Below are 27,016 nucleotides of genomic sequence, written 5' to 3'. Positions count from 1 at the left end.
GTTTTTCTTAGCAGTGAGTGTTCAGTGCTGTGTGACCTGCACTGACCAACAATGAGGCTGCTTCTGTAGATCTCAGACTCACACCTGCAAGTCCCACAGGAATTAAGACAGACTTTAAGAATCACTGGCCAGAGTAGAGGTGTGAGTGCAGAGATAAGGCTTCCAACAGACAGGGCAGGTATTCAATTTCTGCATCTATGGGTCACTGTGAGAGCTGGGCCCTCACATGACAGGCTGCCAAAGAAAAGGCTTTCCCTTATCTAATGTGTCTCAGCATCACGACCTGGGTAATTTGAGTGGTGCACAGAATAAAACCAGAAAGCATCTCATTGCCTTATTAACAGTTTCAGAAGTCCACCCTGAAGACTTGAGCTGCCAGATCTCAGTTCCCCAACCATCCCCACCGCCCCAGGAGGAGACCTGTTCCTGCTTAGGAAAAGAGAGGTCCCTGGAGCACAGGGAAGCACACCATCCATCTTCATGGCAGCAGCTTTTGGACCAGGCTTGCTCAGAAGGGGTCAGCACTGTCAAACACTTTAGACTAGATGCAAGAAGTTTTGAAGCCTTTATTTAGTAGCAATTAAATTACTCAATTAACACTAACCTCCAGACAGCAGTTAAAATATTGTACAAAGAGCAGGTTGCCCTCTAGAAGCTCTGTACACAGTTCAATATAAACTTACATTCTAAGATTGAATGCACCCCACTGAAAAGGGGTAAAGCAGCTGTGCACAGGAGGCCTCACTAAGATGCTGTACTACCTTTGAAATGCACAAGACTTCCTCCCAGGGAGTTTGCACAGTACAGACACAGTCCTGTCCCCCTGCCATGTTCCACCAGGTCCTGGACTGATTAGGTTGTTGCTTTTTTGCAATGGTGCTGGGCACCGGAACTTCTAGTGCATGAAACAGATTCTTTTAAAACCTGTTACTAGTGTGCAGTTCAAATCAAATCTGTAGATATTTCAATGGCTCTTAATTCCTTAAACCATAAGGTTGGTAGCAAAACAGGAGAGCAAAATTCAAAACACACTGCACAAAACATTGAATAAATACCTCTGAGTAATGTTACCAGCTTAAAGAACTGCATTAATTTTCCAGAGACGGGAATTCTTCTGGAATCTCTTGACCAGAGCTCAGGATTTAAGGTAATTACTTTAGTAAAAGAAAAGTCACTTTATGAAAAATTACATCTTTACAGAAGTGACACACCCTTTCTTCATTTAAGAATAGAATATTGCAATTACTGTGTGTGCTTTTAAACATTCCCATGTCACAATAAATAAAACAAGTTTTACTTGTGCCAATGTTATCTACAAAACAAAGTATTCACAGAACAGCCAAAGGTGTTCTATTCCTCATACACCACAACCTAATATAGGTGTAATCAGGGCAGCTCAAAATCACGGTGACTTACTTTGTCCACGCAGGACCCACCATCAGCCAGAGAAGTTATTCCCCTACCTCTAGGACTGCAGATCATGTACCACCAGATTTATTGCGGAGACAATTAATATTCTGTTTGATAACATGTCAGTATTTTCAGGAGATAAGTAGAACAAGGGAAAACATTAAAATGGATTAAGACTTATTTGTATCAGTCTGAGGCTCCTTACTGCATTTTAATAAATATCAGGCAAGTTAAAGTAGTTTCTGTCCCAGTAGTTGCCAGAATAAAGCCAGTCCTGCGTACCAGTATGAGGATTGGGGCCTTGGTGGAACCATCTGCAAGGAAACATACAGCAGGTTAGTGAAGCTATTAACATACACTTCTATTGAAGTTCAGAACTGCTTTGCTGCATCTTCAGCAGTTTCAGCAATAATTATGGTGATTGCAGGAGCTCTCTTGGTTTGAAATTTGTAAGTGAAATCATCTTCAGTGACTAGATCTCCCCATTTGCCACACCACTTGAATGTCTCCAAGGTGATACTACTGATACCAGTATTTTGTCATTTGAAGCTGCCAAGATTATTGCATAAAAAAGGACAGGTACAGCTTTACTTCAAAGCAGTTGTGAACAACCATTTTGGCATGCATAAGTAGTAACAGTTTTTGCAAGACATGTAAACACCACAAGCACTGCAGTCCCGAGAACAGAAAAATATTATTTCCTTGGATCCACATTACCCCCTGTTCTTTAAAGCCTTGTTTTGCAATGCACTTCATGTTAGAATCATAGAATGACCTGGGTTGGAAAGAACCTTAAAGATCATCTACTTTCAACCCCCCTCCCACGGGCAGGGACACCTTCCATTAAACCAGATTGCTCAGAGTACCATCCCACCTGGCCTTGAACACTTCCAGGGATGGAGCATCCACAGGTTCTCTGGGCAACCTGTTCCAGTGCCTCACCACCCTCAAAGTAAAGAATTTCTTTGTAATACCTAATCTAAATCTCCTGTCTCTCAGTTTGTAGCCATTCCCCCTCATCCTGTCACTACATGCGCTTGTAAATAGTTTCTCCCTATCTTTCTTGTAGGGTCCCTTCAGGTACTGGAAGGCCTCAATTAGGTCACCCTGAAGCCTTCTCTTTTCCAGGCTGAAGAAACTAAATTCTCTCAGCCTTTCCTCATAGGAGATGTGCTCCAGCCCTCTAATCATTTCGGTGGCCCTCTGGACTTCCTCCAGCAGTCGATGTCATTCCTGTGCTGGGGACCCCAGAACTGGACATAGCACTCCTGGTGGGGTCTCACCAGAGCAGAGTAGAGAGAAAAAAATCACCTCCCTCAACCTGCTGGTCACACTGCTGGGTATGCAGCCCAAGATATGGTTGGTTTTGTGGGTTGCAAGTGCACATTGGTGACTCATGTCCAGCCTCTCATCCACCAGCACTCCCAAGTCCCTCTCAGCAGAGCTGTTCTCCATCTGTTCATCCCCCAGCCCATATTGATATCAGTGGTTGTCCCAATCCAAGTGCAGCACCTTCCACTTGGTCTTGTTAAACTACATGAGATTCCCAAGGGCCCACTTCTCGAGCTTTTCCATGTCCCTCTGGATGGCATCCCATCCTTTGGGTGTGTCAAAAGACCACTCAGCTTGGTGTCATCTGCAGATTTGCTGAGGGTGCACTCGTCCCCTTTGTTCGTGTCCTTAATGAAGATATTAAATAACACTGTTCCCAACACATGTCCCTTCCCTGAGGGACACCACTTGTCACTAATGTCCATCAGGACTCTGAGCCGTTGACCACCTTCCTTTGCTGGTTAAGGTACCTGTAGAAGCCCTTCCTGCTGTTCTTTGCATCCCTTGCCAGGTTCAGTTTCAGCTTTGCCTTGGCCTTCCTCACCCCATCCCTACCCAACCAAACTTCATCTCTATACTCTTCCCAGGTTACCTGTCCTTGTTTCCACTGCCTTTTGCTTCTTTTTTGCTTCCATTTGCTTCTTTCCCTTCAGTTTGACCAGCAGTTAATTTAGAACAAGTGTGCCAGCTACCCTTAGTGCAGGTGAAATATCACCCACAGGCTGCAGGAGGAGTCCTGGATTATTACAATTTAACTGTGCTACATTGCACTGTTAGCACTGGGAGGCTCATTTGAATGCTGTGAAAGCTGATTCCATCCGCATGGAGTTATTTGCAAGCTTTTACTAAGCTAATTATCAGTAGAAACACTGAAGTTGAGGACCTTCTTTCTTTCCTTCCCTCTCCCCTCCTGCCTAATCTGGAGGCACTATGTAACACAGAGGCACAGATCACACCTGTGAGGGTACATAACCTTTCAGGGGGTAGGGGGGGACTATCCATCTCTACCATAAGGTGCATTTACAAGGCCAAACTGCTGGGAAGTAGTACAACCCAGTGAAACCACCATGGCAGAGAAGTTTGCCTTCCTCCCTCCTCTCCCACACACGTTCCTGGCAATCCTGCAGCTGTTACTGAACAGCACTTTCTGTTTGGCCCCAGTTACTCAATCTTCTGGCTCAACAGCCCACAGTACCAGACCTCAAGCATTTTACCTTCTTGCTGTATTTTGCCAGGCCACGTTTAAGAGAACAAACCAACTTACTAGAAGCTGTTTCTGTGGTTAATGTGCTCCACAGCTTCCTGTCACCTCCTCACTGACCACAAAAGCTAGTTTTTCCTTTCTATGACTCACTGCAGCAGACACACTCAAGTAAATCATCTGTGTGCAAGGCAGCCTGTTTAAACTCTGCTCTTCTGTTCTGTGGTACCATAAGCTTTCAGAAGAGAAATCAGAGCACATTCAGACTAAATATGACTTGATCTCTTTAAAAAGCAAAAGCATAAGAGGCACCAGTATTGCAGTGCTGTGTTGGAAAACAGGGCAGCTAACAGGCAAGCCTTGCTTGGCTCAGAGGATTTGAGATGCATGTTGGAAGAAATGCCTTGTACTGCCTTCACAGTGGCAAACTGAACAGCTGAACACTCTGATGGTTCTCCTGCTGTCCTGGTTAAGTGAACTGAAGTCAACAGAAGTCATTCACTCATAGTACTGCATATACTTCACTACTGCTTATCCTCCACACAGGAACAGTCAGCCATTCCCAAACAAGAGGTGTGCGGGTGCGCTCAGGTGTCCAGTTCACCAGTAACAGCTCATTCCAGAGCATTTGCCGTGAGAGAGGGCCATAAGCACAGTTACCTCACCTCTCAGATTAAGGAATTCTACCACCCAATACCTCATTAGTGTGTCTTCAACACCTGTACAGGTCAGGACAATATGCCCCAACTCCAGTGACAACCTACTGCAATAGCAAGAGGAAAGGCAATGGAAAGAGAAATATAAGACCTAAAGCAATAAGATGATCTCGCCACATAAGTGATGGGGGAAAGAGGGGACAGATTTTCATCAAATTGCCAAACCACTGCTTGTTTCAGAACTGAATTAATCTCTTTCACTCAAGACTTATGATCACTGGTCAGCGTCTAAAATATTAAATGTTCAACATTAATCACCTTTTGAGAAACACCAAGACTCCACTTCTAAAATGGATTCAGAATAATGTAAAAAAACCAAAAATCACTCACATTTGGAAAACTGTCTTACGAGGGAAGAACGTAAGCAGCCTGCTTTTCTGTGGCAAGGAAATTGCAGTAGTTTAAATCTGAGTTTATACTGCATTACCGAATAAGACCTACAGATGACCTTCTAGGAAAAGGTAGGAGAATTCTCCTTCGCAGCATACATTTTTTCCCCCATAGCACAACTCTCCCTAACACTTAATGTTCATCCTTTATAGGCTGTCACACCTGGCATTCCTACTAAAGAGATCAACACTAGGAATTTTCTGCAAAGAAAAGAGTTCTTAAAGGATATCCCAGACACATGCTGAGCAGGTCTACAGTATCTGCATAATAGCTATGGAAGAACCTTGTGAATGGTGTCTGCACTAATTATATAACCCCAAACCCATAGCTCCTAGTTGCCCCATGGAAATTCTCCAAATTCCAATACCAACCTCAGCTGGTTTGAGCTATACCTTAAGCTACACTTCTGGCACGTGGAAGAACACAACACAGTTATCCCTTGCTTTGAAAACATTTGAAGAGAGCTAGAACCACTCTGAATTCAGAAATGGGAGAGAGGTGCAAGGCCGTCTAGCACTTAATGAGTTTACTTGGAAGCTTTACAAAGGTGTTATTTTCCACCAGTCTCAGGGCAAACAAACCCAAACACTTTAAGAGTGCAGGCAGAGGAAAAAGACAAAAGGCAGACATGTCCAAACCTGGGACTCTGGCATGATGGGTGACTTCATTAAAAAAAAAAAAAAAAAAAGAAAAAAGTGATTTATAGTTACAAACATTTTAAAGGTATTTAATCACAGTGTCTCAGTGTAAAAATAGCTAGTTAATAGAGAAGAGATGAAACTTGCTTACTTATAGAGAGTTTAGTCTAACCATTTTTGTTCTCTGAAGATACTGTCAGTTTATTCCTATATGTCTAAGTAGACCTTGTCTGGTCAAACGAGATTCATCTGGTCATGTTTTCACAGTTTCTTTTTAGTTTGTCTGTAAGAGCTCCCAACTGACCTCTCTCATAGTTAAAAAAACAAACTAAAAAATCCCTAAAATATCCTGGCAGATCCCTTGTAAGCTAATTTTTCCCTTAGCTCCTCTCGCTTTTGTAGTTAGTAACCCTCCCCGAAAGAAGGTAGTGACTTGGATAGCTGGGTGATAAAATCATTTCACCAACTTTGAGAATACAGTACTGTCAGCACAGAGCCACTGATCTGAGAAGTCATGGGCAGTAAGCTGTCAAGTTCACCAGAGGAAGCATTTCCTCTACTCTTTGGCCAATCATGCAAATTTCAGGCAATTACAAATTAATCAGCAACAACAGTCCTTTACAAGCAGCTATCAGTGACATCATCTTCTTCGTGTCAGAACCAAGAGGTGCTCAGAGAAGACAACACAGTTTGTGTTTGCATATGAGTGTGCAAGCAGTGAGAGGGAAGAAACTGAGACCAAGTCTGAGTAAGCAAATCAACGGCAGCACTACCAGACCTGATGGATGTCTGTCTGCTCTTCCTGCTGACACAACACTGCATGTCACCAGTGCGGACTGTCAGTTAACCTCAGTGCTCAAAACGTTTACATAACTACACACACAGAGGCAAACACACTAACCTCGTCTTCCAGTCTTCCTCTGACTTTGAACGATTTTTGCGGGCGGTCCTCTGTTTTTCTTCTAGCCTCTTCTTTTCTTCACTAGCCAGATCTTGAAGGAATAAAAACACACAAATAAAACAACAGACGTTAAGAGTAATATATAAGACAGGGACACTACTTAATCTGACCCAGTAAATAAATAAGGGAAGTAGTAAAAATTGTGCATTTAAAAAGCTTTCTACATAACACTGAAGGTTACTGGTTTAGTCTAAGAGCAAAGCCAGCCCAGCTGTGGCACAGACCAGTATTTAAGACTGCTAAATGCCTGTTTATCCATGGCCTGAGAACCCAAAAAAAATGTTTACATGACAGCAAACGTGAGCTAAGGCAGGTGGCATACATAGAATTTATTTCAGGATGGAAACTAATTAAGGTATGCAGGATTGATTTTACAATTCTGGCCACCTTCTTCTTTTTGACGTTTGGGCTAATTTGCTACTAGTCTTTAGTTCCTGATCAATGGAGCTTTGGAATATTCATTTCCAAACCACAATGAATTGTCTCTCTGCAGTATCTTTTCATTTTTTTTTGTTAATGCTCTAAGGTAGCACAGGTTGTGATCCTAAACATGCAGAACAGTTGCTTCTATTTGGCAGGCAGAATGGTCAGAAGGTCTGAGGAGCAGAGTCAGACTAAGCAGCAGATTAGGTGAAAGGCAATCTCACACCTGACTCTTCGAAAAGCATTTCATACACATCTTAGTCTTCCAAGAAGGATTCTCTTAACTACTTCTATCAGCCATTCCCAGTTACCCTGCCAGCTACTAACCCACCTGCTATACACTTATGCCACTAGTATCATTAAGGAATACAGTTATTGCTAACAGCACAGTCATTTGCAATTCAAGTTTAAACAGACAAATTACTGGAATGCCAAAGAAAAAGGCGCAAAAGAGGGCTGGGGAAGGCTGTTCAACACTGTATCGAAGTATTTAACACCAAGTCACATGTCAGAAGACTAAAAGACACTTTTCCTTCTATGGCATCTACAGTAACAATCTCTATGAGGTTTCTAAAAAGCACTCTATTTCTACTCACTGAAAGTCTCATTATGTATTTCTAATTCACTATTCTAGGACAGCAGTAGTGTTCAAATCTCACTGAAGAATGATTTTGCATCAAGTGTATTTTTTGGTGCTACAGTTTCTCCTTAATAGTTTAGACTGTATTTCTCAGAACTGGCACATCAAACCACTCCTTCTGCATCAGGCTGATGGAAACAGACAAACCGAAAAGTTCACAAATACTTCCATGACACCGTGCAGAAGTTTTCAACTGCTATGGTTACCAATCCAAACCACAGCACCAGATTTGGGCTGCTATGAAGAAAATTAGCTCCATCCCAACTATTCCCAGTACAGGTGGATGACATACCTTTCACCAGAAGCACACCACAACCTGCAGAAGGCTGTGTTAATGAGCATGAAGGAACATATGGGTAGCTACTTTAACTGTTCATCTATCAACCTTTTTTCCAGTCCTTCAGTTTTAACAAAAAATAAAACCACCTTTGCCAATAACTGAAGTTACCTATTTCTCCATTTTCCATAGCTCTGATATCTGGTCGTAGCCGGCAGTCGGTTTTGGGAATGACACTCTCCATTTCTTTGTCCAACTCATTCAAAGCCATAGCAAAGCTGGTAAAATTATACATCTGAAATTCAGAGACAAAGATAAAAGGTGACTTCACAATGTCTCCAGCTGCTAGTCTTAATACACAAGAAAACTGTTGCCTAAAAACAAACATCCAAGGGCTCTTTTATTATTTAATCACTCAAGATAGGAATGCTCAAGATACCAGCAAAACTGCACTGTCAGGCAGAGTGTAGATGATCCTTGGTGTTTCTGTTTAAGCAGGCCAGCATCCAATTACTCAGTGCACTATTTCTCTCTTATCTTCTTTTTCCAGTCCCACTGGTATTTTCCCTATCGCTGTAGAGAGATTTCCCCCTTGATTAACCCAGTGAGAGCATCTTTTCTGTTCCAATTCTTTGCCTTGGCAATTACATACAGTACCCTTGTATTCCACCTATTGACTCTCCAACTTGTGCCATGCAAGTGTCTATCCCTGCAAGTGTCTGTCCTCTAATGAAGCCCTTCAGAAGAGATTTCTCACAAGGCTAGTGCCTCAGTGGGGGAAAGAGGGTGGACACAACAGGTGGGGAATGCTCCCATACCACTAGCTACATAAAGCATCCCATTTTCCAGAGAAATTCTGCTAATTCTATATTCTCGCCTGTGGCAGTTATCCCTCCAACCCCACATTATAAAGTTACAATTGTAGCAGGGAGTTTGTTGCAATAAACAGGCAAATCCAGGCTTGCTAATGACAAAGACAACAAATGGATTTGCTTTGTGTTAAACATACAAAATAACAGGATAGCACATTCAATAATGAGAAGTGTAGCTGACCTGTGCTGAATTTGGAGGTCTTGGAGTTATCTTCCATAGTAAAACACTTCCAGGAATAACATACACACTCTCAGAATCTGGCAGCGGCATCTCATCTGATTCCTCAGTATTGCCCACCTAAAGGCAGCACACAAAGAAAAGTTCTTTGGGAGTCATGAACTATTTACACCAATTCATTCCAACACTGGAACTTACAGAAAATTATTTCCTTGGCCAAAAGCGAGTAATTTCAGCAACAATGAAACTTTTCTAGATGCTTGTCAAGAAGGATAATAGCATTAACATAGCACATATACTCCCAACTCCCTCCCAATGGAAGACTACCAACAGTTTCTTGCAGCAGTATTTTTGTAGATATAAGGTGGGTGTTCACGCATTAAGAAATGTCAGTTTTTCCACCCCAGAGATGTCCTGTTTCCTCAAATACAAGCATTTTCATGCCTGATACTTAACTGCATCACTGCTTCATTAAAGGTGAAGAATAGAAGCCACATTCCTCATCCTTCCACATCAAAGAAATACCAGCACATAACGCAGACGCTGCCCAGTTTGTGCACAGCAGAAAGCCTTTCCTACTGCTCTTTGCCCAGAGGAACCTTCCTTTCCATTAACCAGTACACAACTGAAATGGCAAACTGCAAATGTGAAATAAATATCCTAGATTAATTACTTCTTCTGGGAAGGGTATCCTGTGAAGTCTGACACACAGCCTGAGGCAGCTGTGGCCACAGCACCGTGAAATGGTTTTCCCAGAAAAGGAAGAACTTCACCCAGGGTTACTAGGGCAGTAGAGAATTATTGGTGGTCACAGAGTAGATGTGACCTGAAGTAGTTCTAAACCATCCCCTCTTTATGCACAGCTTTAAAGCAGCTGGGCTCTGATGCTGCTGACATTAATTCCGCTACGTAAGCATATGTTACAACACCGAACTAAAGAAAAGCTGGGCAGTGAATATGGCTCTCCCAAGAAAACCTGGTGTCACCAACACAGCTAAAAACAGCAGCACGCTTCAGAGACCACCAGAGATTAAAGCTGAACTTAGAGGCAATTAATGCCTTAAATACTTTGGCTATGTGCCAACAGCTTTAATCCTGCTGCTAATAAGCTTTGCTCTCCCATGGTTGCATCAGATAATAGACTGAAAACATCCAGTACCCAGCACCCTGGACTCAGTTGTCCTCTGAGAGGATTCATATGTTATGCTTTCAAGAAAATTAGAATTAGTAGTAAGGATTCTGTTTCACTGCGAAGCACTTCACTGTGCTTTTAACAATGAACAGGTTGCAAAGTAAGCAGAACAACATGCAGACCAGGTTCAATCCCTCAGCTCCTATGGGGGACAAACAGGACTTTTAGTTGACTACATCTGAACTGTACTGGCAACCTATCATTCTGCCCTTTCAGGGACACTGATGGATCCTGCAGAAATTGGGAATTTGAAACAGAACGGATCAGAAAGTGATTCTTATATCAAAATACAGACACTTGGATATGAGACTGCCAAACTCCAAGCCAACTTTTATAGGAAGGCTACAATACACAATTTGTGCCTTGTCGTATACATAATCTTAAAAATGCCATCAAATTACAGAGAACGAGGTAAAATGTGGATTTTCACATGCTCTTGCCACAGTGATCCATATCATGCTCAGTGCTACTCAACCTTTCATTATATTGCTAGGAGAATATTAACTGACTTGCTAAAGCAAGACCTCTGGTACCTGTCAACTAGGCACATGTGAAAGCAGCTGCTGTTGCCTCACATTGTGCTCTCCTATGTATTTGCACTGAAAAATCTACACAAAATCCTTCATCTTGTTTAGAAGAAGACTCTGGTTCATTCAGAGCAGAAATCAGAGCATCCTGGCCTAACTCCAGGTCTACTAAAACTCTTCTAATGTTATATCACCTTTGCATACATGAAGGCTTGTCTAGTTTCCTGCAAAATTATTTTTCCCTGGAGTTTTATTCCTATAAAAATCAAAGGGATTCAGGGGAAAATCTGGGGCAAGTTACAAAAGGACTGACATCCAAGCAGGTTCCCTCAAGGGAGACAGAAGCAATTCTTCATTAGTAGCAATGCAGCACAAAGGAATAGCTGGGAAACAACTACAGAAATCTGAAAATTCTAATTCAGAGAAGTTTGAAAAGCCATGTACTTCTGCACCTGAATAAATCCTTCAATACCATGAAGGAACAACCCACATCCAGACACTATACATGAGACTTGGCTTAACTAAATGCTCAAATCCCAGAAAATATCAGCTCCTCAGACACAAGGAGCAGTGGGAATACATACATATTCAACAAAGACTACTGGTTTATAGCTACCACTACCAAGCTTTCAGTTTTCTGCACAGAAATAGTTCTGTTAAATGAGTAGAAAAAGCATGTTTTTCTAGAGTCAGAGCAACACTGCAGCTTGTGCTTTATGCAACAGGATGCTTCTTTTTGAAGTGAAAAGCAACAATCATCCTCAGCATTGTTGGAAAATGTGAAGTGAAAGCTGAACAAAAACACAGGGTGTGTTTTTCTTCGCTCCTTCTCTCTAGAGCTCTTGGACTCACAGAGAAGCAGCAATCCCCAGTGCTTTAGCACTCTCCTGATGACAAGCACTGGAGCAACCTCAGATACAGCAACAATCTGAACCTGCACAGGAACAACTCCTTTCAGAGTTGTCCATCTGAAAGAGTTCTCCAGTTTTTTTTCTTAAGTATAAAAGCTACCAACACCCAAAACAACAAAAAATCTGTCTGCAGTCACCAAAGGAGAACAATCCCTTTTTAAGCTACTGTATGAGTGGCTGTTCTTCATCAAGCTGTTGTCACCATCACCACTCCTCCTAAACAAAAAGTGTACCAGAAATTTGGATGAATTCTGAATGAATTTTTTTCACAAAAGAAAAAAAATCAATTGTGAAGAAAAAAAAGTCAGCATTTCTACAGTTGTGAAAATTTAATAGAATGCAATACAAAAATTCCATGTAAAAGCTGGAAAAGATGATCTTTTATCAGGATGATAAACTAGTCTGTTCTGCCTCTAGGAGTTCAAGTCCTTCTGTCAGAATATAAATGTCATATATGATCAGAAATGGTCCAACTAATGGATATGTTATCTACTCCATGTAACTTGGGAGGAAGAGGCAAGTAAGGAATTTGACAGTATTTACATCACACCAAGTTTTGGTAAGTTTGAATACAAATCCAAGAAAGAGAAAGCATTTTATCCCTTATTGTTGGTACTCATCCAATCCGTTTTGTATCCTACTAGGAAAGAGAGGATAACTGAAATCTTAATGCTCTTAAATGCTACTAAAATATTTAGCGGTCTCATCATGCTTTTGAGATACCACCTCTTTATGTGATTAATACCTGTTTACTGCTTTTCTTCTCTTCTGTATTTTTCTTGTCATTTTTTTTGTAAGCTTCAAATGTAGCTGGGTCAACACTGTACAAACACTCGGTCCACTTCCCATACAATGCACAAAGTTTCTTTTTGCTGTCAAAAAAACCCACATTAAGTTTACAAAGAAGCTTAAAGAGATTTATTTCACAATTTCAGACAAAAATATTTGAAAGAACAACTTTTGAGGGCAACTCTTAAATCTCCATTATTGGTGTTGCACATTTCATAACCTTGCTGTTGCAGGTTAATGCCCTTGCCAGACTATGTTAAAGGCATTTAGCTCTATAGCTCCCATCAGAAGCAAGGGCAGGCATTTGTTTCCTATTTGGAATTAAGCTGTTACCTTTTGTCCTGAATGTACCCTTCAACTTTGTGCAACTCCTTCCCAAAGAGTCCGCAGGGCTTGAAACTTAGTACACATTTCTCACCAGTTCTAAAGGCAGAACAAGAGAGCACTAATTACTTCCAAATGCTTTTCCTTTTAAAACTTGCATGAAGTGAAAGCATTCACACTTTTAACTTACTTATGGTTAGTTATTTCCACGTTTCCATACTGCTCAATCCAAAGTTTGCCCACAATAATGTTATGCACACAGCACGTAGGATTTGTCCATGTGTAGGCTTCATTGTGTCTAAGGGAAGGGAATAAAAATTAAAATATTCTACCTTTGTACTGGATGTCACTCCTGCAACAAGCCATCAATCCATCAATTGTTCCACGTCTTGAAATGGACATGGCAATAAGTCAGTAAACCCAAGAAGTTTATCAGCCTATTGCTACTGATTTTATCAAGTCCTTACAACAGTCACTTCAATGCAGTCACTGTTAGCACTGAAAGATATGAGGAAAGCCAACAGGACTCGAGCATGCTAGATTTAGCAGGACTGATGTCCAGGCACTTGCAGAACATACAGGCACAGCCCCCAGCTGTTGCTACTATTAGCACACTGAATGTATATGGGGAAACAATGGCAGTTCCTTTCATGTTCTCATCCCCTCCTCCCCGCACAATGATCAGCCATCAGACTTTAGGATGTGGGTATTGGACACGTCCATTTTTAAGCCGTGGGACTCTAATGCACACTAATCATCAGGGATGAGGCGCTGTGCCTGTGCAATCACTTCCCATCAACTTACTCAAGAAGCTCCAAAGTCATCGTGCCTTTTGGTTCTGCTTCCACACTCTTGCCCCAGAATTTGAGTTTCGGATAAATTGATCCATGAAACACAAAGTCATTATTTAAGCCTTCAGCATAGAAAGCACTGATGGGTGGATGATGGCTAACTTGCTCTGAGAGAAGTCTAAATCCAAGATCATCTCTGCAAAATAAAGACAACCAAAACTCTGTATCTACATATCAAGCATGGTGAAGTTGCAGTTCTTTTCCCTGAGGAGAAACAGATAGTTGGACCCGTGCACAGTTGCTGTACTCAGTGCAAGAGTTAGTTAAAAGCCTAGGCTAAACCAAAAGACAAAATAATGCATACATCCTTGTTCTAAATAGCTGAGGACCTAATATAAAAAAGAAAACAAGAACTCCCAAATCGGATGAGTCAATATATTTACTTTTGATAATGACCTCTTTCTTGAGTTTTTGCATAAACACAGGCCAAAACCTCACTCGAAAGAAGAATCTGCCCTAGGTGCAGCTGCACACTAATAGACCCATATTGTCTATATGTATTCTGAACACTCAGGTAATGAATACTAAAATTCTAACACCTCCCTTATGTACCACGTACATCTTTTCATTCAGAAGGTTTCAGGGAAAAAAAAAAAAGATTCATTTTTGTAAATAGAACTTTTTTGAAGCCTGGCAAATTTCATTTGCTTGCTCTGAATTGAAAAGTTAAGTAGCTTTCCTCCGCTGGAAGGTGCATTGGTGAACGCCAACACACACTGGAAGCACCTGCAGCAGCTGCCAGAATGGCTGGAAGCTTATAAGCTACAGTGCAGTCTGCAAGCCACCTGACAAATCTAATGAAACATCTATTGCACAGAATACCACTCCCTGTTCATTACCTGATCAATTCATAGGTCTCTCCAAGCAATGGGTTGAATGGCTTCCCTGTACGTTCCCACTGTGAGGCAACAGCAGAGACAGCAAATGCAGCAACACACTATTCAGAAGAGTAAGAGTACACAGTTAATCAACAGTAGTCATGGGTATTACACAACACCAAAACATTTGCCTAGATAAGTGTCCTGGTTTCTGCTGGGATAGAGTTAATTTTCTTCCTAGTAGTTGGTACAGTGCTGTGTTTTGGATTTAGAAAGAGAATAATGTTGATAACACACTGCTATTTCAGTTATTGCTAAGCAATGTTTAGCAACAAAGTCAAGGACTTTCAGCTTCTCATACCACTCCACCAGTGCGCAGGCTGGGGGCGGGCAGGAACAAGAAGCTGTGACGGGACACACATTGACCAAAGGGATATTCCACACCTCAGTATTTAACCTAGGGAGGAAAGCTGGCCGAGAGCTGCTGCTGCTTGGAAACTGACTGGGCACTGGTCAGCAGGCAGTGAGCAACTGCATTGGGTATCATTTGTTTTGTATATTCCATTAATTATTTCCCCCCTCCAGTTCTATCCCCCATCCCATGGAGGAGGCGTGTGGGGCGGTGAGTGGCTGGCTGAGGTTTTAGCTACCTGCTGGTTTAAACCGCAACAGTCCTGATTCTGTACAAACTTCCACCATGTGAGTTGCGTGCACCTGTCTTAACATGGATCTTTGGATAACTGCTTGTTGTCCAGGTCATTACAAATCACCTCCAGCAGGGTTAACTCCCTCAGGTACTGATACCTTTCTCCAAGACGCTTCACTTGCCTGGGTGACATAATAACATCTTCCTTGAGAGGATACCTTTCCTTCACACCTGACACAAGTCACCTCCACAGGCTGAGGTCTTGTGTCCCTTTTCCAATCACTTTGTTAATACCCCTTTCCTTAGAAAGGGATCCAAGCTGCTTGGCTTCCTTACCCTCTAATTCCAGGCTACTGGCCCAACATCAGAGCAGCCTGGTGACAATGTTTTCACGTGGACGACAGCTGAAATCTTTCTGCATATCTCACAGCTCACTCAGGGATAGGAATTGGGTGGTTACTGCCTCATTTATATATTCATCTTCCTTCTTCCCAGTCAGCAGCTACCTCTCTTCTTCCTCCTGTTCTCGTGATTGCCGTGTCAGTGTAGTAGTCTGTCTCATCTACTTCTTTCTCCTGCTCTCTATTCGCAAACCTTTTACCATTTTTTCCTTGTTTAGGGGTGAAATTCCAAAATGCTGGAGATGCCCACTACCTCATACTATCTCACGCACCCTGCCTCTCATAGCTACCCAGCCTTGGGGCAGATCTCTCAGTGGTATGCATAAATGATTGTTTTACTATAAGCAGAACTTCAAGCACATTCGGGAAACATAGCAAAAGGAAAATCCCGGTTTGAACATCCCAATGATATAAAAAAATCTCAAGAGCTATTGTAATTAGCCTGAAGGAAAAGGGGATGATGGAGGTTATCTCCCCCCCCAGATTGGCTCTCCAAAGAGGAAAGGAAAAAGGTGTAGCTATGAATAGTTTCCTATAGATGGCTCCCAAAGTATGGAGATGATAGCAGTGCTGAGTACAAATACTCGCTCAGACTCACCACCAGCAGTGTTACAAAGTACAGCAAAACGATAACCTTAATCCAGCCCTCAGAGGTGATAAACAACACAACAGGGAACATATACGGCAAGTAAGATACTGCATAATGCATCTCTGAGAACGTGTGCAGCAACTCTGAGAACAAGTAAATCCACACTGTGACCTGAGACTATTAAACTAGTATAATAAATGCTTATAATGAATTTGTTTTAATATGCTCTGGTCAGATCTGTTATGTCAACCCTTTGTGCTCTTCTCCTTGTGGGGTGTCAAAAAGGACTGCTGTGGTTAAACCCAGCAGGGAGCTAAACACCACACATCTGCTCACTTACACCCCCTGCCCAATCCAAATGGGATGGAGGACAGAACTGGGGGGAAGAAAAGGTGAGATCAGTGGGTTGAGATAAAGACAGTTTAATAGAACAGAAAAGCAGGGGAAAATAATGACAATAAAAGAATCATAATTATCAAAACAAGAAATGGACAGTGCAGTGGCTCACCACCCATCGACTGATGCCCTGTCTGCTCCTAACAGCAGCACCCAGCCAGCTTTTCCCTTAGTTTATGTACTGAGCATGACACCATATGGTATGGACTATCCCTTTGGTCAGTTGGGGTCAGCTGACCCAGCTGTGTCCCCATCCCAGCTTCTTGTGCCCCCCAGCCTCCTCTCTGGTGGAGTGGGGTGAGAAGCAGAAAAGTCTTTGACTTAGTGTAAACACAGCTTAGGCATAACTAAAACATCAGTGCGTTACCAACATTATTCTCATTCTAAATCCAAAATACAGCACTGCACCAGCTACTAGGAAGAAAAATAACTCTCTGAAAATTAACTCTCTATCCCAGTGGAAACCAGGACAAATAAAACTGGTTAATGAAAAAGAGAACCCGACATGCAGCAAATTATAGGAGTTCCTCCTTTGATGAGACTATGAAGGAAAGAAATCCTAAGGTATTCACCAAGAGCTCACATAAACTACCACACTCAACATACCTGCATTCGCTCTGTTGTGCTGGAAAGGGAGCTGGCTTTGTGGATGAGGTATGTATGCTCCATATACTCTGTAAGTCGCTGTAGGAAGCTCAGTGGCTCGTTGAATATAACTGGCATTGTGATCTTCGACAACTCCTGATGCACAAATGAAATTTGTGTGAAAAGTCGAATGATTAGATACACTGACCTGCAGTAACCCAAGTGTAATTGGCTTATTACAAAAATAAACTATGCTCTTAGTGCTAATGCAATGTGCTTGACCTGGCTCTGCTAATGCTGAAAGGACAAACCCCTTATAAGCTCAATAAGCAGAACTGTGCTGGTGTTAAGGCCACTTCTAAAACAAAAAGAAAACCAAACATCAAACAAGCAAACTTAATATCAACAAATGCATTAAGAATGTGAAATGAAACAACGGAATGACATATTAAGGAATCCTTTAAAGACCAAGTTATTTATTACTCCTAAAATAGGTATGGTCCATCTAATTACTTAAACATATTATCTTTTTTTGGAGGCAGGTGGGCAGGCGGGGGTAGGAGGATGAGAAACCACAGGGAAACATGGCGGCTCAGGAGTTAAAAACAGGGATTCTGGATTCTGGAGAAAAAAGGAACCTTTGTAACAGGAATAAAAATTGAAAAGAAGTCCCACAGTTTGGTGGTTGTTTATTTTCTTCCCCATTTTTAAAAAGCACGCTCTCTGAGTGCGTAACATAGCAATGGCTTAAAGCTGCCTGCAGTAGCAAATTAAAAGCATATGGAATGACCGCTGCCATGTGTGCAGCAAACAGCACTGTCCTTGGCCATAACAGCAGCACCTGGCACCAACAGCTTTGGCAGACACCTTGGGACAAGACACTACAAGTTCTGCTGCCCCCCACAACTGCAACTTCTGTGCAGCAATTCCTGCAAAGCAGAATTAAGACCTTTATGGATTTTCTTGCCCGCACACACCTTATGCAAAGACAGTGTGTTCTTTGTATTTTAAGGTTATAACATTTTTCTGCTAAAGCCAACTAAAGCCACTGTGAGAAGCCTCAGATGCTTCATAACAACTCAGGAAACTTGGAGCTGCTGACAAAGGCATTCCCAACATTTCCACATCCAATTGCTTGGTGCTGCTCCTAACTTACACCAAGGGGAGGAGGAGAAAACAACAGCGACTAAACACACATGTTCCCTTCTGCAAGCTACTGTTAGAGGCTCACAGAGGTTTATAAGCAGCAAGTAATTTCAGCCTACTGTAGGATCTAATGGAGAGAACTCCTTAATTCACCCTTAGCTGGAAGAGATTAGGTGCCAACCAGCCAACTCTGATTTGGCCACGATCTGGTGAGTAACACCATGGAAGACTCAGATACTTAGGGGAAAGGAGAAGAGCAAAATAAAAGTAGCTGGTTTTTTGGGCTTGTTTTGTTTTTTTTTCACAGTCAAAGTAAAAAAAACAAAACTGCTACCACAAAATACTTATAGGGTTTAAGTGAAGAGAAAATTCTTTTACTGAAAGAATATTACTCTGACCAAGTCTTATCTTCTTGAGTTGTGAAAGCAAATAAAGCATAAGCAACAAATAAAAAAAACCCCAAAACAAACACCAAAAAAAAAAGAAAAAAAATACACCCCCTCAAAAAAACCAACAAAAACCCCCAAAAAAGCACAAACCCAAATGACCTCTTCTCCTCAACAAGTTTTCATTTGGGGCTCAAATGAAACCATCGTTCCCCATCTTTTATCATAGCTTTCTGATTACCTACCATGCCAATGCATTTTCTTAATATACTCCAGATACTGAAGTCATTTCTGGAGAACATTGGAGATGGCAAGCTTGTTCTGTGGAAAAGAACAGGGAAAAAAAGTAGAAGAAAAACTTTCCATTACTAACCATGACTAAGAAACCCAAATGCTCACTTTTGAAAGTAACACTTTCCCAATTTTTAAATTAAAAACCAAGGGGGAATGACAGCGCTACTTTGAAGCACTTAAACTGTTTTACCTGCACAGAAACATTAACTCTCCAAAACCAGAACCAGAACCACTAATTTTATGTAAAAGCAGAGGAAGAGAATGTCTACATCAGTTACCTGAACAGTGTTTTCACAATGGCATCATTAAGATGCTTAGTTGTGTTTGTGAGAAAATGTAAGTTATATCTGAATAGGTACACAACTAAGTTCACTATGTCTGAACTGAACTGAGGATTAAATAGTGGGGTGGGTTTGGGGTTTTTTTGCTAGTCACTTTAATACTGACAATAAAGGGCCATGAACATTTATTGCCTATACTAAAATCAGCCCTCAGGAACAACAGAAAAACCAGCATCATTAAAGAAGAGAAAACATAGCAGCCTGTACTACAGTGGGTTGACATGTCCTGAAACAAGTCTTAAGCATACTTTTAAGACCAATATTTAGCCTGTGTAACACAGTGTGTATTTCTCAGCTCTATGAGAAATCAGGCACAGATTTTGTTCAGTTTTCTTACTGCTACTTACAGTTCAACTATTAATCCAATTTACCTATAGAAACGCAAAAATATTTGTTAAAGTCCTTTGTCCACAACAACACTAAAATTCGTGTTTGGATCATACAGCTATTACCAATAAGAAAAAAAAATATCACAGTTTTTCCAATTCTTATCAATAGATAAAAGTTACCTAGAGCTGACTCAAACTGCATGAACTATTGAAGTTTTAAAGTTTAGATAACTCTTGTCTAAATGATTGTGTTGCCCTCCTAACCAAGGTGGTCTTGTCTCCCCTCAAAGTAGCTAAAGCAATGTCTTTAGAGAGTGTGAACAGGCTGTACCCTTCTTCTGCACCCACTTTTCTGATAAACAGAAACATTGCCAAGAGAAAAAAATATTCAGTCTAAGTAGCCCTACTTGCCATGTTACCTCCCATACTTATCTGCTACTGAAACACCTTTACCAGGGCTGATGCTTCTGTTTTCAGAAAAAACAAAACCAAAAAATGCTCTTTAGAATACAACAACCCTATCCAGTCAAAAATCTAGTCATGTGTCACAGACCAACACTGACTTGTTTTACTCAGCTTCCATGCAGAGGATGAGCGGGTAGGAGGATTTACTTTAATTGAAAAATATATCATCACTCACTCCTTATTCTGATTTTTCACTCATACAAAAATATTTTGTCAAACAGATTATCTGGAATAATATTAAGTATAAAACACTTCTGTGAATGCTTTGATACAAATGTCCAGGAGAGGACAGTGTCCACCAAGTATTCAGTCTTATCTTCATTAGAAGTGTTTACTTGTTTTTCCAGTGTATTTTTTAATGAAGGCAGTTAGCAGAGCGGATATTGGTGTTTAAGTAAGTCCTTCTGCATGCAAAACACACACATGTACCTCTAGTTTGCTGAAGTATACACAGGGATTGCTTTTCCTTACATATTAAAACTTATATTTTCACTACAGTTAACCTGTCCCTTTTTGTTCAACTTGTTCAATTAGCTGAAGGATGGCATGCAGTTTCAGCCACTCATCTGTATTTGTCACCTATATCAGTCAAACCTGCTACGGGAGTCAGTTCTTTCCTCCATCTAACACGTACATGTACAAACAAAGAAACAAAACAGTTTTAAGCCACCAAGAAAGATCCCAGGGACAAGTAAGGACATGTGGAAAAATGACAGGCAGATAAGACTTGAGGCCTACTAACCTTGACACATGCCCTGTGATTAAAGGAAAAGTTTGTGAATGCAAAAATTTCCTTCCAGATGTCAATTTTAAAAACAACTCATTAAGTTAATTTTAGATTTAAGTGACAAAAACATCTGTTGGAATTTCTGTGCAGTAGAATAGATAAGATGTATTTAGGATCATTCACTTAAACAAAAACACTTGTCCAAAGCATTAGATATTGCAGATCAATTACTACAGGAATCTTGTGGGGAATGAGACATCAGGTGTGAAAAAGGCATGTTTAGCTTGCTCTTCGTGGAAACCTGAACAAATAACCTCCTGGCTCCCAAAAAGTTGAACACCAATATATTTACATTCTGAAAGGCCCTTAGTGGGAGGATCAAAGGGAAAGCTGACTACAAAACTCAGGAATAAGAGGGAAACAGCAGTGACAAGTAGATGCTAAACAGTGGCACATATTACAGAACATTTTTCTGCAACGGATTTTTTGTGGGTTTGTTTGTTTGCTTGAACTTTTTTGAGAGGTGGGTTTTTTGTTGTTATATTTTGTTGGGTTCAGGTTTGTTTTTTTTTTTAAACCTGGCTTAGACTAAAAAATTCCCTCTTAAAAAGATGTGATTTGAATGCGTCCTGATTATTTAATGTACTATTCTCCTATCTCTCAAATCCTCTCCCAAAAAGTTTACATAAGTTAAGCCTGCTCTCAAAACACTCTGTGAACAATTAGTAGGATGCAAACTAATTAAAAAAAAAACAACAAAAAAACCCAGAATAAGATAGCAGATTATATGTGACACTGGCTTAATCTATCTGTATGTGTACTTCCCAACACTTTTAATTCCTTGGAACCAACAGATTCATTCCTACATTTCCAAAACCAAAGCACATATTCCCCCTCCCCAATAAAAAAACCAACCTCCACCTCTGTATGGAAAATTCTTGACCACTAAAATATTATTTGAGGCAGAGATTTGATGAAGATAGGAAATAGTCTTACTTATACTGATGGCTAAACATTGTTAGGTACTCTCATGTGCAATCTAAATGCAACTGCAGCTCCTCTATTCATCTGAGGAACTACAGGAAAGTATCGAGATTTTAAGCAAAATAAACTAATCTGGTCTATTCTCTAACTGACTTGTTTCCATGTGGTTAACACAAATGGAAGTTAAAAAAAAAAAGAGCTGTAAGCAAATTCAAGGGTTCCAGGATGGAATTAAGTGCTTTCAAAACATTCTGAATCCCTCACTTTGCACAGCATCAAGAAGTTACAGTCTCTGCTCCGAAAATGACACAGGTGGCATCACAGACAAAGCATATATGACCACATGCACATGGTTAGAACCACTCCCCAAACAAAAAGAGGCAAAGACTGGAACCAACAGCTCTAGGTAGATAACACAGTTCTGAAGTGACATCAAACAGATGCTGTACCAGGCCAAACATCGCTACCACCAACAGCCTCAGAAACGAGGCTAGAAACATCACACAACTCCCATCCCTTGAGAAGGTTCTCTTGGAGGTAAAGTTTAAATTATCTGAGCTCTGGGGAGAAACAGTTCGTATCAATATATTTGTGGACAAATTCCAATGTGACACCAAGGTGCCAGGTAAAAAAGCCTGACATTACAGCTCAACCTCTAATGTGCTCTACAGCCATTTAGTCCCATAAAATATGGCCATACATTCTATAGCCATTTAGTCCCATAGAATATGACCCTACATGCTGATATATATATGCAAAACAGATCCAAAAGAGTTTCCCCTTTTCTTTAGCAGTAAATTATTAGCCAGCCCATTTATGCACTCATTTTAGTGCAACATTCTATACTCTCTAAGACATGCAACTCACAGAAACAACTTGCACAGAGGTACTTGTTTATTACTTTTCATTACTCTTTATAAAACCAGTAGATTTGAAACACTCCTCCAGTCACCTGCTCTCTTACACTTCTGACAGCACAGTGTAGCGCTATGAAAACTTGCCAAGCAACTTCTTTTTTATGGCAAACAGAAGACCAATTCCTGTTAAGACTCCTAATGACAATGCAAGTCAACCTGTACCATCATTTTCATGTTGATTATGAATTGCTTCTTTTCTCCTCATTGTTTCCAAGGCAGTGAATGCAATTCAGATTGCATTCACCTACTGCCCCCCTCCCACTCCTGGACTTCCTGCTCTAATTAGGAAAGGCACTTGGCCAAGGCCATAAATATTACGTTGCTAACAGCACAACAGTGCAAAGCAACACGCTTAGTCAGCTGCTTTATGTTATCTTCCCAAACCACCCATTACTCCACCCAAGCTCTCATCGGCCTTAGTCTTAGTATGGCACACGCAGAGGTTGAACCTTGAAACATTACGTCTCTGATGGTTACCACACACTTCAACAGTTACTGCAATTTAACTATTTAAGTTAAAGTAATTAAAGCCTGTCTTGCTTGCTTCTGTAAAATTAAACATTAATTTCGTGTTTTAAAAGAAATCTGGTATTCCCATCATCGTTCTGCATATCCAAAACACTTCCAAAGTACTCTTTTTGAAACATGCTGAAGTCTGGCTTGATCTGTAGCACAAACGTTATATTGCCCTTTCACTGAAACTGGAGAATAGTGGTGTCTGTTACATCTCATTAACTCCAGACCTATTGTCCTTCTTTATCGGCAAGGAAACAAACAAAAATGGATCATTTGACAACACAAAATAAGCACATAAAACATGGATGAGACTTTTAGAATAAGACTCCCTTTGTTCACATTTGAGTTTCTGATGCCAGGCTAGCAATATTTTTCATTCATTCCTGATACCAACAGAAGGATCAAATGACTGGAAATTAAAGAGGCAATAGGAGGTATAGGTCATTAAAGATACATGAAGGAATTAAAATGCACATAGATTTCAATAAGATCTAATAAAAAACAAGTGTGTCCATTTTTAAATAGCATGTTATATTTTATTTTTTACTTGGTCAGATTGGATCATAAAAAAACAAGGTGAAAAGGAGCACAACAGCCTTGGAAAAACATTCTTTATAAAATCATCGCACAACCAACTACTTGTCAATCATCCTGAACAAAGTTTTAAAAGTTTTCTGTTAGCTTTTCAGATTTCTGTGGTCTTTTACTCACCACTAATGCATATGATAATACTTCAGGAACGGACAACATCCTACCTGTGTTTTTTGATTCCGTTAGACAGCGATTCCCCACTGCCACAAACCTTTTCTTCAGACATGCTTGAAGTTATTGTATCTTTTGAATCCATGTTGTCCTCTAGTGAGTAGGCTGCTGTTGTTTCAAACCCACTTAAAGATTTTTCAGATTCTGAATCTGCAAAAGAGCAGGTGCATGTTAATGAATCTACCGCCAGTGCTAGACTTCGGTCACTAACAGATCTCCCCTCTCCGTAAAAAACTGAAACCTAAGTAGGCTACTGTGTCCTGATGACAGCATCCATTTGGTAAGTAACTAGTACTGCCACAGATCGCTGCAGCTCAGCATCTAGATGTAAAGAAACTGCACAATAAGCAAGAACACAGTATATTAAAAATTCGCTATCAAACAGAGCCAAAATCTGACATTTTTATTTAACTGAAGCTACTAGAACTTGCTTAGGACAAGTGCCAATGCCATATAGATGCCAGTACCTTACCTAACTAACTAACAGGCACGTCGACGTTCCAGTAATGACTCCTTCCTTCAGTTAGGTCTAAGTTCTTAAGACACTCAGTGCTGTTTAACAACTTTCACTTCCCAGATTACTGAAGAGGTACCAAAGAACAGGAGGAGGTATTGTCTGTAGTAGATTACACCAACTGTCTGCAGTAGATTACACAATCCCAGCAAAGTCTAAATGATAAGCTCACTAATCAAACAAGATAAACTTTGTACTGTGGAAGGTAGGTTAATAGTACAATCCATGTCACATATAAAACTAAGCCCAATACCAACACCACCACCACCACCCTCTTTCCAACCAGTGTTTTGGTCAGGTAAATCTTGCCCCAAATCAGAAAGTAAGAATTTCCTGGCAGAAGGGTGTATTTTTGTGTCATATTTTCTTTCAAACCTGACAAGATTGTCAGAGCATTATCCAATTGCAAGTTCCAGGAAGTAAGAGAACAGCTCAAGACATCAATTTCTATCCCATTGAAAAAATCCTTTAGCAGAAATCAGGTAAAACACGGTAAACAGCTTAATGCAAGCCTTGTTGCTCCTGAAAAAAAGTGGACACAAACTGTAGTAGACACCATTCCTAATATGTACTGCTTTCAGCATATGCTACTGCACTTGGCTGCAAAACCCCAGAGAAATAATTGCAAAATTAGTCATTCTCTCACACATTCATTCTAATTCAAAACTAGTAATCAAAACCTGCTGAAGTAGCAGTCCATCCCAAAGAATATCTCAGTCACAGCTGTCTACTGCCAGGTGCTTTCTTGTTTTCTCTTTCAAAAACTATGCCAGCTTTTCCAGAACATGTAAATTATGTGCTGCTTTGCTGAAGGGAATAGTGACAAGAGGACTTTCTACTACATCCAGATTACACAAGGGTCAAGAATAGGACAAAATCCTGATGAATGGACGAGCTGTGTCACAATGTCTTCATTCTCACTAGAGAGATATCTAGAAACATAAAGGAGATCTTTCATTAAAATATCCATCCTTATCCTCATCAAGACAGTACTGAAATTTAGCCAGTTGCTAGGGAATGAAAAGAACACCAGCTGGTGCTGAGGATATGTTAAAAAAAGTGGACTGGCACTCCAGAGAATCTTCTCACAATTTTCCCCAAATTTATCAGTCTAGTTCTGTGCCAAATTATGATATAACATATCAAAGCATTAGTTTGGTGGGTACTATATATAACAAGTAGGATAAGAAGAAGCATTTTTACTTGCGGACAAGTCTCTTACATAAAAATACAGATTTCTTCAGAGATCATAAGTCCAGGCAGTCAGGAAAACACCATTTTCCTGTATATCCAAATATCAGAGAGGAAGAGACACTCTAGCAGTGTAACACAACTTGGTCCTCGGTATCCCCACATGACAGACTACAAATCCCTTCAAGGTATGTATTCCATCTCTCTTTTGAAAGAGCTACTCAACCATGCCAACAGAATTTATGACAAGAAAAGAATGAAACAATCCCAGTAACATTAAGCAAAGTCTTCCTCATATGGGGTCCTTTTGTCTCCCGTACCATCAGGGACTGTCTTGCTTTCAGACAAGAATCATGACACACAAATTCCTTCAAACTGAGTTTCTGCAACAGACCTAGGGCTCCAGAGGCAGAAAGGAAAGGACAGGTAAGCTTCACCAGAACTGCCAATTGATCTCAGATATGCTTCTAAATATAACAAGCATTTTTAAACAGCAAACATGATCAGTTTTCCTAGTGCTGGCCTTATAATGCCGAGAGACAATTCTGATGGACTGAGCTCTGCACCTGCAAACCTCTCCAGAGGTGCAGACATTGACCAGCCAGCCTTCTCCAAGGCAGGTGCCTTACTTAATACAAGAGTATGTTATACAATAAATAACAGCAGAAGAATGAAACACAACACTGTTTTAAGAAATTGCTCTCTAGAGACATCTCACCCATTTTCCAAAGAAATTGAGAAAGTATGTCTACAACAGCTCCTGCCACCAAAGATCTCAGTCTCCAATCCCTAAACCTCAGCTACCTCCTTTAACCCAATGAGCTTAACAAGCCTTGAGAGCTTGTTAAGGTGTCAGAGTGAACAAGCCTAGTACTGCATTGTGAACACAGATCAACAGGCAACTCAAATGGAGCTTTTCCTTGTGCACTTGCAGCGAACTCTTTTCTGAATTAAGATTTGCATACTCCCCCGTCACTGCAAAAAAAGATTTATATTCACAAGTTTCTACAGAGCAGCTGTCAAACAGATGACTAGGAGAAAATGAGGGTTTTCTTTTTTCTATTGAACTTGGGGCGGGGGGGGTGTTGAGGAGGGGGGAGAAGGAATAAGAATCCCTGTCCCCAAGCCAAAATTTTTAAGTAATCTTTGAGACAAGATCAGGCTGACTAGGAAGCTCTTCAGCTCATGAAATCTGAAAAAATAACAGTAAAACACCAGCTACATTTTGCAAGGGTGGGAGAGCAAGGGGAAACAGCCAAAGCAATGACAGAGACTTAACTCAAGGGAATTCATCTCCTATTGCAGCAACTGGTAAGTCTTCAGATCCAGACAGAAAAGTTTGGCCAATGTATTTGATTAATAAATACACCTGAGAAA

At 40.7% G+C, this 27,016-nt stretch overlaps 1 protein-coding gene across 5 annotated transcripts in view; it reads right to left on the bottom strand.

The window, feature by feature from the left end:
* Positions 1-551: 551 nt before the first annotated feature.
* Positions 552-27,016, bottom strand: part of OSBPL1A (oxysterol binding protein like 1A) — a 76,381-nt gene continuing 49,916 nt past the window's right edge. For 4 of the 5 annotated variants that reach the window (XM_017831567.1, XM_017831573.1, XM_017831590.1 and 1 more), the window contains 12 exons: positions 23,928-24,084; positions 18,845-18,920; positions 17,089-17,223; positions 14,472-14,569; positions 13,586-13,768; positions 12,972-13,079; positions 12,791-12,880; positions 12,414-12,540; positions 9,042-9,158; positions 8,160-8,283; positions 6,589-6,679; positions 552-1,724 (listed from right to left, as the gene is read on the bottom strand). In XM_017831567.1, the coding sequence (XP_017687056.1) occupies positions 1,622-1,724; positions 6,589-6,679; positions 8,160-8,283; positions 9,042-9,158; positions 12,414-12,540; positions 12,791-12,880; positions 12,972-13,079; positions 13,586-13,768; positions 14,472-14,569; positions 17,089-17,223; positions 18,845-18,920; positions 23,928-24,084 (1,409 nt within the window). In that variant the 3' untranslated portion in view covers positions 552-1,621. Of the gene's footprint in view, positions 1,725-6,588; positions 6,680-8,159; positions 8,284-9,041; positions 9,159-12,413; positions 12,541-12,790; positions 12,881-12,971; positions 13,080-13,585; positions 13,769-14,471; positions 14,570-17,088; positions 17,224-18,844; positions 18,921-23,927; positions 24,085-24,406; positions 24,513-27,016 lie in introns of those variants that run through there. The other variant, XM_017831600.1, reaches the window with a different exon arrangement.

This window comes from Lepidothrix coronata, unplaced genomic scaffold, assembly GCF_001604755.1.
Source record: "Lepidothrix coronata isolate B3197 unplaced genomic scaffold, Lepidothrix_coronata-1.0 Scaffold6, whole genome shotgun sequence".
Classification (NCBI taxonomy): domain Eukaryota; kingdom Metazoa; phylum Chordata; class Aves; order Passeriformes; family Pipridae; genus Lepidothrix; species Lepidothrix coronata.
This window is presented reverse-complemented; position numbering and strand designations above follow the sequence as displayed.